Genomic DNA, 20481 nt, shown 5'->3' on the forward strand with positions numbered 1-20481 from the left:
TATGGCACATTTCCCAGGACGCCCTAGAGCAGTGGTTCTCAGCCTTCCTAATGCTTCAACCTTCTAATACAGTTCCTTACGTTGTGGTGAACACCCCCCCCGCCCAGCAGAAAATTGTTTTCATTACTACTTAATAACTGTGATTTTGCTACTGTTATGAATCATAATGTAAATATGTGCGTGTTTTCTAATTATCTCAGGTAGTCCCTGTGAAAGGGTCATTCGACTCCCAAAAGGGTCATGATCCACAGGTTGAGAATCACTGCCCTAAAGACTTCACCAAGTCCCAGAGCTAGAATTCCTGCCTCCTGCCTCTGATCCTAGCTTCTAGTGCCCTTTCTTTCATGTGGGGCTAATTCCTGGATTTAATCCTCACAGCAACCTTAGACCTTGAACCCTAGAGATGTAGGTGCCCATAGGTATCAAGCAGCTGCTGCAGGGATGACCAGGGGAAAATCTCTAAGTCATTATGTAGGCCCCACCCTGAACTCCACCCCAGAAGTCCTTTGTACCTTCATGCCTCACCTTATGGAAAGGAGTTTCCCTTCTCCCAGAAAGTGCCCCTCTTGAATGCTACTGCACCATGTTCCTTTGAAATACTGTGCATGCCCAGAGCACTGCATGGCTGTGAAACACCAGTGGAGAATGACAAAAGTGCCACAGAAACACATCCCAAGAAGGAAATCACACCACTAAAAACACCTTCCATATTCTTTGACTTTGGTGATAGGAGTTTGCTTTTTTTATTATTATTATTTATTTTGTGCAAATTTAGTTTAAGCAACTTTTCCTCATGTCCGTCAGATTCGAAATACACACAGAGACAGTTAAAGAAATGCATGTCAGTGAAATTTCCCTTCTATCCAACCCATCTCTCCTTCACACCCAGCCTTCACAAATCTCAAGGCAACATTTCCATTGTCCTCCCTGGCTGAATGTATGTTTCTGTTATTTGGTTTGGATTAGGTTGGGCTGGGTTTGGGTTTGGGTTTGGATTTGGCTCTTTATTTGGTGGGTTGGGTTGGGTTGAGTTGGATTGGGTTGGGTTGGGTTTTTTGGGTAGGCTTTCATTGGGTGACCCTGGTTGACCTAGAACTCACTCTGTCTTCAGAGTGACCATCCTGGCCTTGAACTCACAGTGATCTACCTGCTTCTCCCTCCCACGGGCTGGGTTTGTTCACTGTTTTTGTTTTAGAAAGACAGTTATGAGAAATAAATGAAGATTCTCAATTCATCCAGATGTTCAGCAGATGTCTGTGGTGTGAGGGAATGAGTTCTAGAATCCAGGCACTGAGTCATTAGGCACACATGTTTATGCGGTGTGTCTTCCAGGAGACTGTCAGTGCTGGCGATTTCATATCTATAAGCCTCCCAAAGGCAGGGATCCATGATGACTCCACATTCAATCTAGGAGGATGATTTCCCAGGAAAAGCTGCAGGCTGTGCCGTCCATGCCCTGTGCTCTGGAGACCTACTTTCCAGACCCAGAGCCCAGCGGCTTCAGGTGGAGGTGGATGCCATTTTTGGAGCGCAGGATAAGCTGAGGGATCTTGATGGGCAGCTTTGAGGGATCCAGAGAGAACTCAAAGCGTAGCAAACAAAGTGCCGTGACCACCTTCATCTCATTCATGGCAAACTGCTGCCCAATGCAATTCCTGCAGCACGCAGCAACAAAAAATCATTAAGCCATTGGCTGTCTAGAGTGACAGAGTCCAGTATTCTTAGAGGCCCACAGAAAAACATTAACAAATTTTGGACACATAATGGCTGTTTGATTTGTTCACCTGGGCTTAAAAATCAAATCTTAGGAGCATGGTAAAGGGCCCCTCTGGGTAACTTCATATAGAAGTTCTAGCTCGCAATCTCTCACAGAATAAAAACACCTACCCAACCCATTTCCCAGTAAAATAGCAAACGGGCCCCCTTGTCACAGAGAAGTCCATAATGATGCCTCCCCAATGACAGCCTTCACTTTTCATACCCAGTCTTGACAGCCAGGGATCCCTCTCCCTACCTGGGCCCTGCAGAAAAAGGCATGAAGGCAAAGGGGTGGCGTCCTGTCACGTTCTCAGGAGAAAAGCGCAATGGGTCAAAGACCTAAGGAGATGGGCCTTTCTTAAGTACTCACCAAATCCTGGCAGAGGGTAACCCCACAGCCCACACCCTGTCTGACCTCCAGGCCCAGAGAAGCAGTACCTCTGGTTCAGGCCACACAGCACTGTTCCTATGGAGGGCATAGATGTGCAGAGAGATCAGGCTTCCTGTAAGCAGAAAAGAGGTTTAATGACGAGGGATCATGAGGCAGCGAGGCCTGAGTCCCCTAACACACCCCTACCTGGGACACTAGCCTCTGCCTGTGCCCTGCCAGTAACACTGAGCTCTTGCTCACATTCATACTTGAATAATCACTATCTTCAGTTCCGTTAGGCCAGCACTAAGAATAGTGTCTGAGTCAGACATCTGTGGATTGAAAACAAAGACAGTGAACCCACCCTAGCACAAAGTAGGATAGGCAGGAGCTCCTTATTAGAACCTGCTGGCTTTCAACTAACTGATTGTCAGGAAATTATTGTGCTATTAATAATAAAAGACACCCTTCACTTGATGCTTGCTACATGTCAGGCTCAGGTCTGAATACGTTTACGAAGCCACAACACAGAGCTGGGCATGTACACGCATTGCGTCATAGCCTATGTGCGTCTTCTCCCTGGAGTTGTCCAGGCTGAAGTCAGAACAGGCTCAGTGTACATGAGAACTCTGAACACCGTTGTCTCTTTTTAGTTCTGACAGCTATGAAAAACACATTCTTCTCTCACCTCCATTTTCATTTTTTTAAAAATTTTGGTGTGTACATATTGTTATAATTTGATGGTCAAATAGTACCATAGTAGAATGATTTGCTATAATTTTAACAGAAAAAAAAGTGAAAAGTTTTAGCTTACAAGAACCCCTCCTCTGAGAACAGTGCAGTCACTATACCCAGTGCTTAGCCATGCCTAGATCCTACCGCAGTAATGGTCAATGGAACTCAAAAGAAAACCCAGCTTTCCCAATCACTGCCTCAAAGGAATACCTCATGTTGGATTCTTTTGGAAGACAAAAGAAAAATAGTTCTTGCTATTTTAATCTACAGAAAGATGAGTGCATATAACCACTCTGAAACCTATAAGAAAAATGAACTTTATATTCTCTTTATACCCTCAGTCTTACTTTACAGAGGAGAGACTGGAGGTCTGGTGGCAGAAGCAAGTTTAACTCATTCTCTGTGAAGCAGGTGCTTGGGCCCAGGGTCTGCACACCCAGCCTGAGCTCTCTCCTCATGTTGTAAAGATTGCCCAGTGGTACTGTTTCCCCCCAACCCACCTGCAGGTAGAGAGCGGCCATCCACAAAGCTGACCGGCTTGTTGAGCTGGCGGTACACCTGGGGCACAGGTGGGTAGAGGCGGAAGCACTCCTTGATACACATGGTCAGGTAGGTCATCTTGCCCAGATCATCCCTGCCAGCAACACAGGACACTTGGGAACTGGGAGCAGTGGGGTCCCAGGAGAAGGTAGGCCCCATTTCTAGCTTTACCGTGATATCATTTTCAATTCCTGTCACCAGCACACTTCCAACAGAGGAGCCACAGGGCTCCAAGTGCCTAAACATAGTGCAACACTGGGTGTCCCTGCAGACCTAGTAATCTGAAAGAGAGGGCACAGGAACCCAAAGACATGTGTGTACCCAACCCTCAAAGGCAAGGCTACTTTTGTGTCATTTGGGGCCTTACGGAAGTCACACAAGGGACATTTCTTTAGTTTCTACTTGGCTTCCCTTGTGGGCCTGGAATGAAGAAAAAAAAGGCAGCCTGATACATGTTAGTTGAAGAAAATAACAAACATTTATGGATGAATAATGATAAACTATACGTGAGTTTCACGGTTCCCTTTGGTAACCAGGAAGCTCAGACTCAAATGTAAGGTTCAGCCATCAGAGAGAGCCCGAAACTCCAAGTCACTCTTCCCCTAATCATGACTTTTCATTTCTCCTACTATTTTATTAAATAAGCATCCTCTAAAGTCACTTCAGATTCTGGATAAAAGTAACTGAAAATAAAATAAGTATTTAATTCCTTGCCTCAGACTATGTACACGACTGTCCAGCCTAGAATGCGCAGCTCTCTTCACATGAGTTGTAACCTTCTTCAAAGTCTATTCAAGCCTTTTCACTCCTCTACCCTTGACATCTGGGTAACTTGATGTTACTCCATCCTACAGCCTTCTCTGACACTGATATTATAGATCAGTGCCCCTGGTAGGCAGTTTTCTGTATCCCTACTGTGTGTCCTGCCCTGTGCTTGAGGCACATGAGGAACTCAGCGGGAGAAGGTGACTGTCAGGCTACAAGTGCCTAAGAGGAGGGGGCAGCATGAGAGGCCCGGGTGGGACTCCCAGAGACCACTCTGAAGGAGAAGCTGTTTCTGCTGGTGTCACATTCAGGATTTCGGACTCAAGCTGAGGAACGGGCGGATACCACATAGATGTTTTTAACTGTTGGCATTTAGGAATCAGTCTTCTTCACCAGTATAGACTCTTGGGGCTGTGGCCAAAGGCAGGTGGCAGCTGGCAAGGCTGGCTTTCCCAGATGTCCTCTCACTTTGATCTCCTGTGTCCCCTTCTTTCTCAGACCTCTATACTCCATCCAGAAGCCCAGTAGGGATTCATCCTCTATCATTATGAAATCCAGCCTTTGTTGACAACTTTATGTGACACTGAAAAGCCTCCATTTGGGAAGAATGGGCTGTATCATCTATAATTAACCCCCCAAGAAAGCTATACACCAACAGAAAAAGGGAACAACTGCTGCCAATCTCACCTCATTTCAGGAACAGCTGTGTGTTGTCCTTGTCAGGCATTGGAAGGGTGGATACAAGCCCTCCCTAGGCTGAGCAAGATGCGTCAAGCTCACTCTCAGATTCACTCACCACTGGAAGGAGTCCTGGTCTCCTAGGATCTCTCGAACCTCCTCCCTACATCGCTGCTGGTGCTCAGGATAAAGGGCCATGCAGTAGAGAAACCAAGAGATACCACTAGTGGTGGTGTCATGACCTTCAAACATGAATGTGTCCACTTCAGCCCGGAGGTCTGCATCTGACAGCGTGATCCCACTTTCATCCTGAGAGAAGGCACAGTGGAACAGCCCAAAGCCGTTGAGTTAGGGGTAAGAAGAATGCTCAACAGTAGCTGTCAGATGCAACACTGAGGAAACATAAGAAAGCTTCTTGGTAGACTTGGAGTCTTCCTCCAAATCCCTCTGTCCCTTTCAATCCCAGCCTAGTTGCTTCCCATTCATGAAATGCTCCCTGAGCCCTCTGAACATATAACTTGTGACTCTACTCAATCCCAACAGTGCTCATTAGTGACATTGCTCCAGCTGGCAAGGGAAACCATTTTTGTCAAATCTACCTACTGCCTCCCCAAACCTGGTCACGATACTGTACGCAGAAGGATGGCTGTACCATGTCTTTCTCACCTTCACAATCTAACAGAGGAATTGACTCAGGATAGGCACCGAATTTTGTGAAATTAAGGAAGGAAGTGAGGGAGGAAAGGAAGGATAGGGGAAGGGGGAGGGAAGAGAAGGAACGAGGGCAGGAGGGAAGGAAGAATGGAAGAGAGGGAGGGAGAAAAAGGAAAGAAAGGAAGGGAGTGCAATGCCAAGATTTTTAGGGATCTTGGAAACCTAGAAATGTCTTCAAGCTACAACACATGACCCAGGCTGCCAGTTCCCTGGTGTCACAACCCAACCACACACACATATGCTGCATGTTTTACCTTTGTTTATTTGTGCCATGGCAAGCAGTAGGTTATACTTGCTGGACAAAAAGCCTACCTTAGGAAGAGAGTCTAAAGACCTCCGTAGAACCAGCTGTCGGGTAGGACAGGTGCACTCACCCGAGCACCCAGAAGAATGTCCAGGAAGTCCACGTGCCTCCGCTGCTGCACCTTTTTCTGCTCTTTCTCATCCTGTAGGGCTGCCTTCCGCTGCCTGATGATCTCATCTGGACCAAGAGCATAGGTGTTACTGCCTACCCTGACCCTGTACCAAGAAGGGTGCAGAGGATCCCAGAGGAAGAACCAAAGCTTCCTGTTTGGTGTCGAGGCAGGGAAGGCATGAGGGAAAGGCCCACCTGTATGCTCATGGGCTATCTGGCAGGCCCGCAGGAAGCGGCGGCCATGTGGAGTACACCAGTAAATGAAGTCATTATGGTACTGGAAGGAGTCAATGCGCTGCTGCATCAGCAGTGTGAGGTCACTGACTGCCAGGTAGTAGCTGCTGTCTCTATACAGAAGAGGGAGGAGGGAGAGGGATAGGCCTGAGCAGTTTTCTTTTAGGAACCCTACCAAGGATATTTCCTGTTCCTCTCATTGCCCCCTTAAGCCTCATTAGCAGTAATGTCTCCCACCTTGAGTAGGGTCTGGACAAATCAGGGCAGGACCTATCTCCTCTCCAAGAGAGATTGGGAACCCTTCCAGCTTCTCTATCTGAAAGCCTTAGGCAGAGACGCTCCTAACCTGTGGCCTAGACCGCTGTCTCCTTTGCCGAAGGTGCACTTCATGAGGGTGTCCAGTGCCATGTGGCCTACGTCACAGAAGATGTCAAAGCTCTTATTTTCACTAGCCTTTTTCTCCCACTTGTCCTGGAATCCAGAAAGAGAAGGGAGGTAATGTGGGAACGAGTTGGGCTGCCTGGCCAGGGTAGCAAGTAGGCTAACTGGAAATCTTTCCCTCTCCTTCTTCTCCAAATCCAATCCCCCGGTCCCATCCCTGTTGTGGTCTCTCCTCACTCTCAGGTCCTATCCTCAGGGGACTAAGTACATCCCTATGGAACACCTGACAACCTCCCTCCTGTGGGTCCCTTGCCTCTCCTAGCCTTTATTCCCAAGTGTCAACTCCCAATACCCAGAAATACATTTTACCAGAAACCCACCTCCCATGGCAACACCTATCAGAATCAAGAAGAATTACCTACCAGGCAACATACAGCCACCAACCCTCCTAAAAAACAGAGAGGGAAACAGAAGCCAAGGACCAACAGATTCATGTAACAAAGACACGAGCAGGTACCAACACTTAGAATTACAATCTTCCCAAACCCAGATGCCTAGAAGCCAGCATAAAAACACAATAACATCCAGGACAATACGTCTCCATTAGAGCCCAGCAACCTTATCACAGCAGGCCCTGAGAATTGCAACACAGCTGAAACACAAGACAACAACCTTAAAACAGCCTTTCTGAACATGATAGAGGCTCCTTAAAGAGAAAATTAATAAATACCTTGAAGAGACTTATGAAAACACAAACAAACAATGGAAGAAAATGAACAGAACTGTTCAAGTCCTGAAAGGGAAAATAAAATGACTAGAAGAAACCTAAACTATGAGAAATCAGGAAATGAAAAATTTAGGAATTCCAACATGTACCTCAGAGGCAAGACTCACCAACAATGTACAAGAAACGGAATAAGAAATCTCAGTCATTTGAGACAAGGTAGAAGAAATGAATACTTCAGACAAAGAAAATGTTAGATCTAAAAAACTCCTGGCACAAAACATCCAGGAAATCTGGGACACTATGAGAAGACCAAATCTAAAAAGAGTAGAAAAGAAGAAAGAGAAGAAACCCAGGTCAAAGGCACAGAAAACATTTTCAACAAAATCATAGAAGAAATTTTCTCTAGCCTTAAGAAAAAAGAGATGCCTAAAAAGATACAAAAAGCATACAGAAACCAAATAGACTGACCAGAATATAAATTTTCTTGGCACATAATCAAAACACTAAATGTACGGAACAAAGAAAATATTAACAGCTGCAAGTGTAAAACACCAAGTACTATATAAAGGCAGACCTATTAGAATAGCTCCTAACCTTCTCAGTGAAGACTCTAAAAGTCAGAAGGGCCTGGATAAATTTTTTGCAAATTCTAAGAGACTACAGATGCCAGCACAAACTACTATACCCAGCGAAACTGTCAATCACACTAGATACAGAAAATAAGACATTACATGATAAAATCAAATTTAAGCAATATATATTTACAAATATAGCCCCACAGAAGGGAAACATCAACCTAAAGAAGTTAATTGCACCTAGAAAAACACAAGGAATAAATAATCCCAGGCCAGCAAATCTAAAGAGGACACACACACACACATACACACACACACACACACACACACACACACACACACACACACACACACCCTATCAACACCATCACAACAACAATAACAGTAATCAGCAAACACTGCTCATTCAATGGGCTCCTAACATCAACGAGTTCAATTCCCCCCAATAAAAAGACACGGACTAGCAGAATATATTTGAAAACAGGATCCATCCTTCTGCTGTATCCAAGAAACACACCTTAACATCAAGAATAGACATCACTGCAAGGTAAAAGGACCAAAAAGGTGTTCTAAGCAAATAGGCCCAAAAAGCAAGCTGGTGTAGCCATTTTAATATCTGACAAAATAGGCTTTAGTATAAAACTAATCTGAAGAGGTAGAGAAGTACACTACATTCTTATAGAAGAAAAAAATCCACCATGAATACATTTTAAAAAGAGTACCTAAATTTGTGGGAGACTTCAATATCCCACTTTCTCCAATAGACAAGTCATTCAGACAAAAACTAAACAGAGAAATGCTGAAGCTAACTGGAGCTATAAACCAAATGTACCTAACAGATGTTTCCTGAGCATTTCACCCAGACACAAAAGAACATATCTTCTTCTCAGCACCTCATAAAAGAAACAACCTCCAAAACTGACCATATAATCAGATACAAAGAAAGTCTCAACAGATACAGGAAAATTGAAATAACATCCTGCATCCTATCTGACAATAGAAAGCTTAAAAACTCATAGAAACTGGACCGCACCCTTCTGAACAACAACAACAACAAAAAAAAAATGGCCAAGACAAAAATTAAATTGAATTCTAAGACTGAATGGGGAAATCTAGTCTAGAAGGAAAATTAGTACAGAACATACCATAACTTATGGGACACTATGAAGGTAGTTCTAAGAGGCAAGTTCATAGCACAAAGTATCTATATTAAAAACTGGAGAGATTTCATACTAGTAACTTAACAGCACACATGAAAATTCTAGGTCAAAATGAGGAAGTCACACCCAAGAACAGTAGATGGCAAGAAATAGTCAAACTTGGGGCCAAAACCAATGAAATAGAAACAAACAAAATATAGAATCAATGAAGCTATAAGGCTGACAAGCTTTATCACCATGGTTCCCCTTCCTAATGCTTCGACCCTGTAATACCCTCATGTTCCAGCAACCCTCGACCATAAAATTATTTCATTGCTACTTCATAAACATAATATTTCTACTGTTATGATTGTAATATAAATATCTCGTATTAAGGATATCTGATCGGCTACCCCTATGAAAGGGTTCTTTGATCCTCAAAGGAGTAGTGGCCCACAGGTTGAAAAATGTTGCCTTAAGGACACTGTCAATAGAATGAAACAACAGTCTAAAGGCTGGAAAAGATCTTCACCAATCCTATATATAAATAACTCAAAACATTAAACACCAACAAACAAAATAACCCGATTAAAAAATAGGGCATAGAACAAATAGAGAATTCTCAACAGAGGAATATCAAATGGCTGAGACACACTTAAAGAAATGATCAGCATTCCTAGTCATCAGGGAAATGCAAATCAAAACAACTCTGAGATTCCATCTTACACCTATCAGAATGGATAATATCAAAAACTAAGTGACAGCACATGCTGCCGAGGTTGTGGAGAAAGGAGAAATATTCCTCCATGGCTGATAAGAGTGCAAACTTGTACAACCACTTTGGAAATCAATCTAGCAGTTTTTCAGAAAATCGGAAATAGTTCTACCTCAACACCCAGCTATACCACTCCCAAAAGATTATCCACCATACAACAAGGACACTTGCTCAATTATGTTCATAGCAGCTTTATTAATAATAGCCAGAAACTGGAAACAACCTAGATGTCCCTCAACAGAAGAATGGATAAAGACACTGTAATGCATTTACACAATGGAATACTCTACTACTCAGCTATTAAAAACAAAGAAACTATAAAATTTGCAGGCAAATGGATGGAACTAGAAATGATCATCCTGAGCGAGGTAACCCAGACTCAGAAGGACACACATGGTATTTACTCACTTATAAGTGGATTTTAGCCTTATAGTGCAGGATAAACATACTACAATGCACAGACTCAAAGAAGATAAGTAACAAGGAAGGTCCAGGGGAGGATGCTCAAATATCACTCAGAAGGGGAAATAGAAAAGACAGAAGTAGTGGCTGAAGAGAGAGAACAAGCTAGGAGAGGGAGCGCAGAGAGATATGAAGGTGGAGATCTGACCTAGGGAGAGTGATAGCAGGAGGACAGAAAGCCTGCAGAGAAATAGAAGCTGTGGTGGTGGGGTCTCTGTGACAAGCTGGAGACTTAAGTCAGGTTAGGCTCCTGGGAGAATCCGAGGGGAACTCTGGCAAAGACTCCTAGTAGCAGGGGCCGGTGACTGAAGATGATACCCTCTAACTAGACAAGACTCCTAGTAGAGGGAGGGGAAGGCCAACCCATCCACAAAAACTTTGACCCAAAATTTACCCTGCCTACAAAATGTGCAGGAATAAAGATAGGGCAGATATTGAGGGAACGTCCAACCAATGCTTGGCCCAACCCAAGACGCATTCCATGGCAAAGAACCAATCCCTGACACTATTAACAATACTCTGCTATGCTTGAAGAAAGAAGCCTAACAGAGTTGTTCTCTGAGAGGCCCCACCAAGCAGCAGTTCAAAACAGATGCTTAGACTCACAGCCAAATTTTGGGCAATGCATAGGGAGTCTCAATGAAAAGTCGGGGGAAGGAGAAAAGGACCTGGAGGAGACAGGAGCTCTACAAGAAGACCAACAGAACCAACTAACCAGGACCCAGAGTGGCCTGTGGAGTCTGAAGCACCAACCAATGACCATGCATGGCCTGGACCCATGCCCCCTACACAGGTGTAGCCAAAGGGCAGCTCAGGATTCATGTGAGTCCTCTAGTAAGGGGAGCAGGGGTTGTCTCTGATATGGACTCTGATAACAGCTTTTTGATCACTTCCCCCTGGCAGGACTGCCTTTCCAGGCCACAGGGGAAGAGGACAAGCTCAGTTCTGATGTGACCTGATGAACTAGGATGGTTGGGAAGGGAGATTTCCCTTTTCTGAGGAATAAGGAAGGGGGTTTAAAAAGGGAGGGTGGGACTGGGAGGAGAGGAGGGAGGGAGCTATGACCAGGATGCAAAGTGAAGAAATGAATGAATGGATGAAGTAGAAATTGTTGCCTTATCTAAGTTAAGTAAAGGCAAAGAGAAAATAGTTAAATTAACAAAATTAGAGATGAAGAGATGGGAGCATAACAACAGACACCAAAGAAATGCAGAAAGTCATGAGGATATATTTTTTCAAACTGTAAATACCAGGCAATGATGGTGCACGCCTTTAATCCCAGCACCTGGGAGGAGGCAGAGCAGGTGGATCTCTGATTTTGAGGCCAGCCTGGTCTACAAAGTGAGTCCAAGATAGCCAGGACTACATAGAGAAACCCTGTTTTGGAAAAAGAAAAAAATAATAAAAACAAAAATCTGCCAAAAAGAAATGGATAATTTTCTTGATACATACTGATGGCCAAAGTTAAATTCAAGATCAGATAAGGAATTTAAATAGGCCTATAATGCCTAGTAAATTAGCAGTCATTAAAAGTCAACTGACCAAAACAAAAGAAACCCGGGCCCTGATGTTTTTAGTGCAGAATCTACCAGACTTTCAAAGAAGAGCTCTAAACCTGTGAGACCTGACATCCTTCTTAGAAATGAAGATTTAAACAGTTGTGACAATGTAAATGAAGTTGGAATGTAAAGGGAATTCCTGATACTGTGAAGCACAGGCATCCTTCAAACTCTGCTCTACTAAGGGACTTAGGCTGGCTTCCCAGAACCAACTGCAGTAGCAAGAAAGAGCCAGGTCTCTTGACAAAGACAAGAATCAAAGCTACTCCAATGCTTAGAGTCTCGGTAGGGAACAGCAGAGAGAGGCAAAGCAGGCCTTTGGCACCACTGTTGCAGGCATAACAAGAGCAGGGCCTCAGGAAACTTCTCCACAGGAGAGTACCACTTGCCTTCATCAGGGCAAATGGGGATGGGTACAGAGGTGGTCGAACAGCCCCCAATTCCAGGAGCCTGCCACAGGGAGGGGACTCACCAGCATGGCATGTGTGGACTGGGCAAATATGGCCACATAGGGCTTCAGTACATCATAATGGAAGCCAGGTGTGAGCAGCTTGCGGTGCTGGAACCATTTGGGCCCTTCCAGAACCAGTAATCCTTTCCCTGAGAGGGAGATGAGAAGGAGGCTGTAAAGTCCAGATAATCATGTTCTACCCTTGAGAGATGGGATCAATCACACACAGCCTCTGACACTCCCAAGTCTGGAGCAGTCCGGGGAAGTGCACCACAAGACCCAGTATAGACTCTGGTCCCCACTCCAGGCTGCCAGGGCCTTCCAACATGGAGAAGGTAGCAGATCTTGGCAAAGTCAATAGTCTAGGAGTGTTACCTTCCTATCAACAACCCCTTTCTTAGCTCCCAGAAACTTTAGAGACACATACGGCCTTGGATCAAGAAAGCTCAAGTGGAGTCCCGAGTGATGATTCAAGAACCCTTAGTGCTCTTACAGAAGACCTGGGTTCAGTTCCCAGCACACATATGATACAGCTCACAACCACATATAAGTCCAGTTCTAGGGGATCCAATGCTCTCTTCTGGCTCCATAGGTACCTGGGCAGAAATGGCATACATCCACACAAACACACATACAGATAAATAAAAGTAAAAATAAGAATAAGCCCAGGTGTGGTGTTTATGCACCATTATCCCAGCACTCACACAGGAGTCAGAGGCAGATGAATCTCTTTCTGTGAGTTCAAAGCCAGTCTGTTCTACATAGAGAGTTCTAGGCCAGTTAAGGCAACATAGTGAAACCCTGTCTCAAAATAGTTAGTTAGTTAGTTAGTTCGTTAGAAGATGAATCAACAGCTCCCACTGTTTTCCACAGCAGTCTAGTCTACATACTGACAGCCAAAATTGGCCCATCTTCCCTGCCTAGTCTCATCTACTAATCGAAGTCTGCTTTCCAGCCATTCAGACAGCTTGCAGCCTCCATGGTCCTATAACTATTAGACATTTCTCAGACCCTTCTTCTGCAAAGCACGACCCCATTTAACAGTCAGTAGGATCAACTCTAGGGTTGCCTCCTCTAGGAAGCCGCTCTCCAAGTATACACTGCCTTGCCTCTCTGCTCAGAATGGAGAGATCAGTGTCCATCAAGGGATGGTGTCTAACTCCTGTATCCCTGGCAGGCAGGAGCTCCCTTGCCTCTCCACGGCAACACTAAGCTTAGGACAGGCACTCAGCAGCCAGGCAGTCCACCAGAGGGATGGCCAGCTGAGTGTGGCAGGATTCTGGCCACTTAGCACAAGAGAGGGGAAGGGAAGACACAGAAATACAGATGCCCACTTACCGATCCACTGGAGAAAGAAGTCATACACATCTGCGGCCTTCGGGTCTGCAGGACAAGCGGACATCAGTTGGGGAGAAATAGGATATTCCCACAATGAGGCATAGTGATGAGTGAGGTAGAGACATGGTCATTCTCTTAGACACAGGCCCTGACCTCCCTCAACTTGGTCCCTGGGCCTATTATTCTCAGGAAGTCCCACCCTCTCTCCAGGGCACCTCACCCCCGCGGCTGTATACAGCTTTGGCATAGTCAGGCTCATAGATGTTCAGGAAACCAATGAATTGTCCAAGCCAGAGTGGGTGGGCATAGGGGAACTGTTCAGTCCAGGATACCACCTTGTCCAGGCTCCCTAACTTCTGGATCTGAAATGATAATAGAAGACAAGGACCATTCAGGAACCCAGTGTCCCCAGCAGACCCCAAGTCTTCAGACAGAGAAGGAAGAATGCTGCCCAGGTGAACCCTGGGACCTCCTTCCATCCTCATGAATGCCCTCTCCAGCCCCAGAGCTGCTGCTCTAAGTCCAGGAGTCCTTGTCACATCCAAGCCACTCCCCTCAAAGACCCCAGACATTATCCCACGTTCGTTCCCATCTGCCTTCTCTGCGGTCTGGCTCCCAGTCATCTTCAGTTTGGTGTAATCTCCCCGCAGAAGCATCTTTCTGAATCCTGAGTTCAACCCAAAAGGCTGCCTTATGTGTGCAATGTCAAGGAACAGAAGTGACAATAGAACATCTTCACCTACAGGTAAAAGGAATACTGGTGGTGCCCCTGCCTCCTTTCTAGCTGGTATCCCTGAACAGCTCCCTTCTGCTGTGTCTTTCTTCTTTTCTGTCAGCCCTTGAAGTGACTAAGGTGACGCCATCTTGTCCTCATACCATTTTGGTCCACTTAGAGAATTCTCAACCCTCTACCCTCCCAATAGCCATGTGCATCTTGGCAATGCATTTGGGATTTCCAAACCAAAAATAGTTAAGGTCTAAGTCAAAAAATAGTTGTCACGCTATGTCTAAATAACTACTGCGTTCTGCTTAAGTAAATGCTGCAAGGGTTCTCTAATCCTCACCTAACATTGATGCCATTGTGGGTTTAGTCTTTGAAAATTCTGCACGGCTGAGCTTTGGTACCAAGAAGCTCTGAGGCATTACCCCAGACTTAATTTTGGTTGCCGGCCAAAATTAAAGAATGCTGATGCTCTTGGATTAATCTGTGTGGTTGTCCATATCTTTCTTGAGTGGATTATTTCCCACACTCGGGGTTTCCTTAAACCCTGCTCCTCATTTTTCCCATGGTCCTCTGCAGTATCTCAACCACAGACATGAGACCTTGGCCTCAGTCACAGATTGTCACAGCCTCCTTAGAGACGGCTTTCTTCTATGGGCCCTAATTGTCCCCAGGAGCCCAGTGAGAGTGAGGACAGCTCACAACAGCTGGGCTCGCTTTTGCAGCTGCAATACCTCAAAATGGCTGCTGAGACATTGTTCTACAGGGCCGTGTGGCTGCTGGCAGACTTCTCCGAGTTACACAACAGATGCCTCAGATGTATCCTCGGATACCCTGAGCTGGGACACTTATTATCAGATCTAGGACAGCTTGTTTTCTCACAAAGGAAGGAAGCAGGAGAAAAACAGGACATGGAGATAAAGTCACTGCACCCAGCTCCCCCAAGCATCCTGCCTCATCCACTCATTTGCACCAGTGTTGACCCCTGCAGCAGTTAACAATAGGAAGGCCCTGCTCTCCAATAGTCTAAGTGAGTACACTCCAAGAATCTGATCAGAAAGGGACATTAATGGAGCTTAGTTGAACTATGACCCCTTCATGAGTGGGAAGAGTGCATTTGAAAGCCAACGGAACTATCTCACGTGGCAGAGCAGACCAGGGATCGTGACTGAGCTTCCTTCCTGTAAACAATTCTGCTCAGGCCATTCCCTAATGGACCTAGAGATCAGCTGGCCGGTGTCCAAGGCACATGCTCGCTGCCTCACCAGTCTGCAGCAGCGAGAGCACACTTGGAGACCACTTAAGGACAAAAATCAATCTGCTTGGGGACATGGCTCAGTGGGGGAAGCAGTTGCTTACCAGACATGCAGACCTGAATTTGAACCCAAGCTCCCTACTTAAAAGCCAGGCATGGTGGCTAGCATCTGTGACCCCAAGGTGAGATAGAAAGATGGGAGGGGGTGCAGAAGAGAAGCTTGCTAGCCTTCTAGTCTTGCCAAAAATGGAGAGCTCCAAGTTTAGTAAGAGACCTTGTCTCAAAAAGTGAGATAGAAGGAGGTAGAGACACAGCTCAGCATTTAAGAGCCATACTGCTCTGGCACCCACAGGGGGGTCCTCCCATAACCTCCTGTAATCTAGCTCCTGGGAATTTGACACTGGACTCTGCCAGCATCTGCACTCACATGTACACATCCCCACACTGCACTACACACACACACACACACACACACACACACACACACACACACACACACACACACACACGGCTTGGGTATGTCAGCTCCTGCCTAGTTCCTCAAACTTAAGCCCACAGGCAATATCTATTATATTCAAATTATTCCTTGTGCTCCTCAGGGGACCCTGGAAAAACAGGATATTCCTTGCCTCAGAGAGACTCATTCTGAAATCTGAATAGGATGAGAAGTAGATGCTACCAAGGTCTCCAGATTGTAACTGGAAACCAAGAAGGGAGAGCCCAACCCTGGTAGGCATTCCACACCCCCAGGCCCTTCACCCGCCAACTCTCTTCCTTTCCGTTCCGTGCCGTGTGTTAGGATCCCTTTTCTGTCGCTTGGCTCTTTTGTTTGTTTGACTGGTTTTCTGTTTGCTTTTTTGACTCACTGTGTTGTGGATTAAAATGCACACATCCCTAGTCTAGCTTTGACTTGAACCCTGAACCATGATGTGCCATTAACTGAGCACCTTATCCCCTTTGAATCTCAACTTCTCCCATCTTTACTCACACTAGGGAAACAAATCCACGCCCTGAACTTCACAGTCACTGGTTTGGGTGTGAATCCAACCACAGCAGGGCTGCCAAGCCCTGGAGAAATGCGACGGTGCTGTGCCTGTGAAGGTTCTCCAGGCACTTTTACAGTGCTCAAGATCAGCCACCTTGGCATTTCCTTCCTGGTGTCAAGCCAATGCCCTCCAGATAGTTGTATTGGTGTCAAGAAACTAAAGCTAGGCTGTGTTCCAGGCTCACTGTATATTTCCAAGCAAAGTGGAGTGGAGCACCTGGGAAGAAGAGAGTAACCAGCCTCGGCATGGAGCTGTGAGAGAGTAAGGACCATATGCCATAGAAATTCACTGATTGAGGGCCCCCCAACTCTGAAGAAAGCAGGTAAGCACAAAGGGGGCACAGAGAGAGGAGATTAAAAGTCTTCCCACTTGCCTCTCATGCTCCTTCAGGACGTGGCCGCAACTGTCCACACTTGGCAGAGACCCTCTCAAGTCCTCCTGATTCCCCACCCCCCTTTCCCAGCATTCTCCATTCTCTGGACACGTCTCCCTACAATCCAGCCGTATATAGTTCATTCAGCCATATCTCACCCATGCCCAAGTTTTGTGCTGGACCTTGAGGGCACAGGAATATATCAGACTAGATCTTCAGTTTCCAGAAGTTTCGGACTAGTAGAAAAGATGAAAGGTGCTAAGATGAAAAGAATGAAGCAGAAGTGGGCTCAAGAGGAAGCACACCCACTCTCCTAGAAGCAGGGAAGTCACTAATGCCTATTTTCTCGCACCAAACCATCATTTTTTTTTTAAATCCTGGATGTTCAGTGGTACAGAGAAGTTCATACGTTATCCTCAACAGGTTATCTGTAAGGGGCAAGAGTAAGATTAGAGATCAAGTTCATGTCCAGTGTCAATGCCTCCCCAGATGGAGGAATAAAGAAGTAGAGAGAATTACACATCCATCCTAGACCTCATCCCTGGCATCCATGCCTGGGCTCCCAAACCTTCCTGCAACTACAAAACATTCCAGAAGACTTCGACCCCAGCCTTCCAGTTCCAACTTAAAATATTAGAGTCTTCAGATGCTGGGGGGATGAGGTGGAAGATCAGTTTCTCCCACTTGATTCCAAACCCCTGCCTTGTGTTCAAAAGATCTAGATCCCCGTGACAGGAGGAGTTCCAGAGACTGGGCGCTAAGGGGAACCCCTACTGTGCTTCCTTAACCGGAGCACCAACCAGGATCTGAGCCTGGGGGAAACGCTATAGTTCCTTGGCCACGCAAAGGGGATATAGAAGGCACCTCCCAACTTTGGGGCACCAACCTCTCAGACATGCTGGGAGGTCTCAGGAGACAACACTTTCCTCTGCCTTCACTTTAATGTCCTCCTTGGTACCAGAAATCTATGCTGCACAGAGCAGGACACTTAAGAGATCAGTCACTCACTTTGAGGGTTTAGTTTCTCCCTCTCACCCCACCACCACCACCACCACATGTGATCTATCAACAAGCCTCAACATAAACTTGCACTTTGGGCCTCAGAATAATGGGAAAGCATCTCAGGCCTTCTTAAGCGCCAACTCTAAAGGGCTGTGCTGCTTCTGAAGCCAGATCAAAAGGCAGGATTGGGAAAGATGACTAGAAGTCAGGGTTCCAGGCATCACCCCCTGCTCAAACCTATAGCCTCCCTTCTCAGCCTCCATGGAATTAGGCCCAACTCCCCCACATCCTCACATACCTCAAGAGCATGGCCAAAGAGCCAGTGGGTGGGAGGCCCTGGAAAGCTGTCCAAAGCCTTGGCCAGCTTCTGCCTCCGCAATAGCAGCCTGGCGAGCTTGAGGATGCCTACGATCAGGATCACTACCGAAGCCCACAGGACCAGGCGGGACAGGCTCCGGGAGAGGAGGCTGAGCACCATGGCTAAATTTGCGGGGCCCAGGCTCCCAACTGGCTGCAGCTGCTCCCAGATTGCCTTATACTCTGGACACAGGCACACTGCCAGTTCCTACCCCCTTTGCCACACCCTACAGCCAGCAGCAACCGGGACTGGGCTGGGTGCCATAGGGTGGAGATGGCTGTCTCAAAGCTCATAAGCAACAGAGGAGAGAGCCTGCCTGCCTTCCACCGAAACATAGCTTTAAAAAAAAAGCAGACCATGAGCATCCCACCTTGGTTTCTTAGAGAACAGAGGGTAGTTTTTGGTATAACCATTAGCATAACACCTGCCTTTTTATTTTACAAGTGCATTGTATGTTTAATAGACTCAATACACATTATCTCATTTAACCTACCAACTAAGGTCATAGGTACTCATTCTTCTGTTTCCCAGATAAGGTCACCTGTGATTTCTCATTAGACAGCTCCCACTGTCGAACAAGATGACCTTAGGGACTGGTACAGCCCCAGAAGCATCAAAGGAGAATGAACTACCTCCAAAACCACAGTACAAACTGGACAGGGATATGGAATAGACTTTCAAGGCAATGATGGTTAATCATCGGATCTCTCTTGATTTGACTGATGATTAATGGTTAATGAGCTACTCGGGCCCAGTGAGGAATAGAGAAATGTCATTTCCCGGATGGCATTCCCGGCTCCGAATGCCACAGCTGAGGGCTCTGTTGAAGGACAATCTTGGCAGAAGCACCTGCCTTGCTGCAAGAGATGTCTGCTGTTTCCCTCTGATGTAGAGTTGTATCATCCTGGGCAACTGCAGAGCACAGAATCCGCCGCCAGTATTTTGGGTGAAGGACTTTGATATAAGGCTCTTTTCAGAAGGGTAGTTGGGGTTGGAAAGCAGCAAACGTGATCTGGCGTGGCGTCCGTGAATTAGCAACAGCAAGAATCTCATTATCGCTCTTGCATGAAGGAACAAGAATGACCTTCCCACAAACTGGCTGGGACTGCCTTTGCTCAGCATAATGCTGGCAAAGGAAACTGTGCCCCCAACCCTTTCTTTTACCACTCCCCAACCTCCTCCTGGTGTCCCCTATCAGTCAATCAAATCAGAAAGGGGATATGGAGGACAAGAAGGAGGGTCAATCCGTGGGAGTCGTATTTTCAGTATAGACAGAAAAATGCAGACTGGGTGTGGTGTAGGGTGACAGGGCCAAGCCGAGGCACGAATGGACTTCGAACTCCAGCAGTAGGGCCTGACTCAGCAAATGGTGAGTTGTCAACCTGACAGAGGAGATTGGGGAATTAGCATACCCAGGCCTGCCCACAGGCAGAGGAGCAAGAGATAGTATAAGGAAGAAAACTCCAAAACTTTTTCTACACCCCCTGGCAATTGACAAATAGACACCTTGGTGACAGTGGTGTTCTTATATCAGTCAGGGGCAGAGCAGATGGCGGTCCTTTGTTCATCCTAGCATGATGCCTGGCTTGGTACCCCAAGCTGTTTTATGTCTAGGACTCATAAAAATCAAATCAAATCAAATCCAGGCAGCACAGGATGGGAGGAGGAAGACAGACAGAGATCTGCAGGCTGCCATGCTACCTGGAGACATACATTCTAGCAAGTCACCTATGGGCCATAGACACTCAGTGCCTGCCACACTACACAACCAGGATGAAAGATGTCACCCAGGTACCTATCAGCTGCATGGCTAGCTTGCAGCTGGAGCTATCACAGCTGGTGCAAGTATGCAGTGATCAAATGGGAGCAGTTTGGGCATTAGGAAAAGAGATGGAACTAGAAAGAGTAGCCTGTTGAGAGTGGCCAGGCCCACCCCCTGGGGCTATGGTGAAGTCCCAGCCAAAGCTGTCACTTAAGGTCATGTCTGGATCCACACCTACACAGTGGCAAGGGTCAGTGTTGATGTCCATGACTCATATTACCACTCACGAACATGGGATGTCCCCGGTTGGCGTAGTCACTGGAGACCATGTGGATGTCCATGGTACTG

At 46.3% G+C, this 20481-nt stretch overlaps 1 protein-coding gene and 1 non-coding gene across 2 annotated transcripts; one reads left to right on the top strand and one right to left on the bottom strand.

Annotated features, from left to right (window-relative positions):
• Positions 1-1270: 1270 nt before the first annotated feature.
• LOC127211333 (cytochrome P450 4B1) lies at positions 1271-18554 on the bottom strand. Its single transcript, XM_051171155.1, has 12 exons — positions 18312-18554; positions 13837-13978; positions 13617-13661; positions 12300-12427; positions 6556-6680; positions 6171-6322; positions 5935-6041; positions 4965-5155; positions 3364-3497; positions 2197-2261; positions 2015-2097; positions 1271-1655 (listed from the first exon to the last, which is right to left on the bottom strand). The coding sequence occupies exons 1-12, from the start codon at positions 18489-18491 to the stop codon at positions 1472-1474; spliced, it is 1536 nt and encodes a 511-aa protein (XP_051027112.1). The 5' UTR covers positions 18492-18554; the 3' UTR covers positions 1271-1471.
• A 1296-nt stretch (positions 18555-19850) lies between these two features.
• Positions 19851-19994, top strand: LOC127212097 (small nucleolar RNA SNORA48). The gene has a single exon (XR_007833482.1). It is a non-coding gene; the product is annotated as a small nucleolar RNA SNORA48 (small nucleolar RNA).
• The last annotated feature ends 487 nt before the right edge of the window (positions 19995-20481 follow it).

This window comes from Acomys russatus, chromosome 29, assembly GCF_903995435.1.
Source record: "Acomys russatus chromosome 29, mAcoRus1.1, whole genome shotgun sequence".
NCBI classification, from domain to species: Eukaryota; Metazoa; Chordata; class Mammalia; order Rodentia; family Muridae; genus Acomys; species Acomys russatus.

What these genes read in the sequence shown, in the direction of transcription:
- LOC127211333 (XM_051171155.1), bottom strand. Translation starts at nt 18,491, where the DNA reads ATGGTGCTCAGCCTCCTCTCCCGGAGCCTGTCCCGCCTGGTCCTGTGG. An exon ending in TCTTTGGCCATGCTCTTGAG is followed by an intron (nt 13,979 to 18,311) that starts GTATGTGAGGAT and finishes TTATCATTTCAG; the next exon opens with ATCCAGAAGTTAGGGAGCCT. An exon ending in TGGCCGCTCTCTACCTGCAG is followed by an intron (nt 2,262 to 3,363) that starts GTGGGTTGGGGG and finishes TTCTGCTTACAG; the next exon opens with GAAGCCTGATCTCTCTGCAC.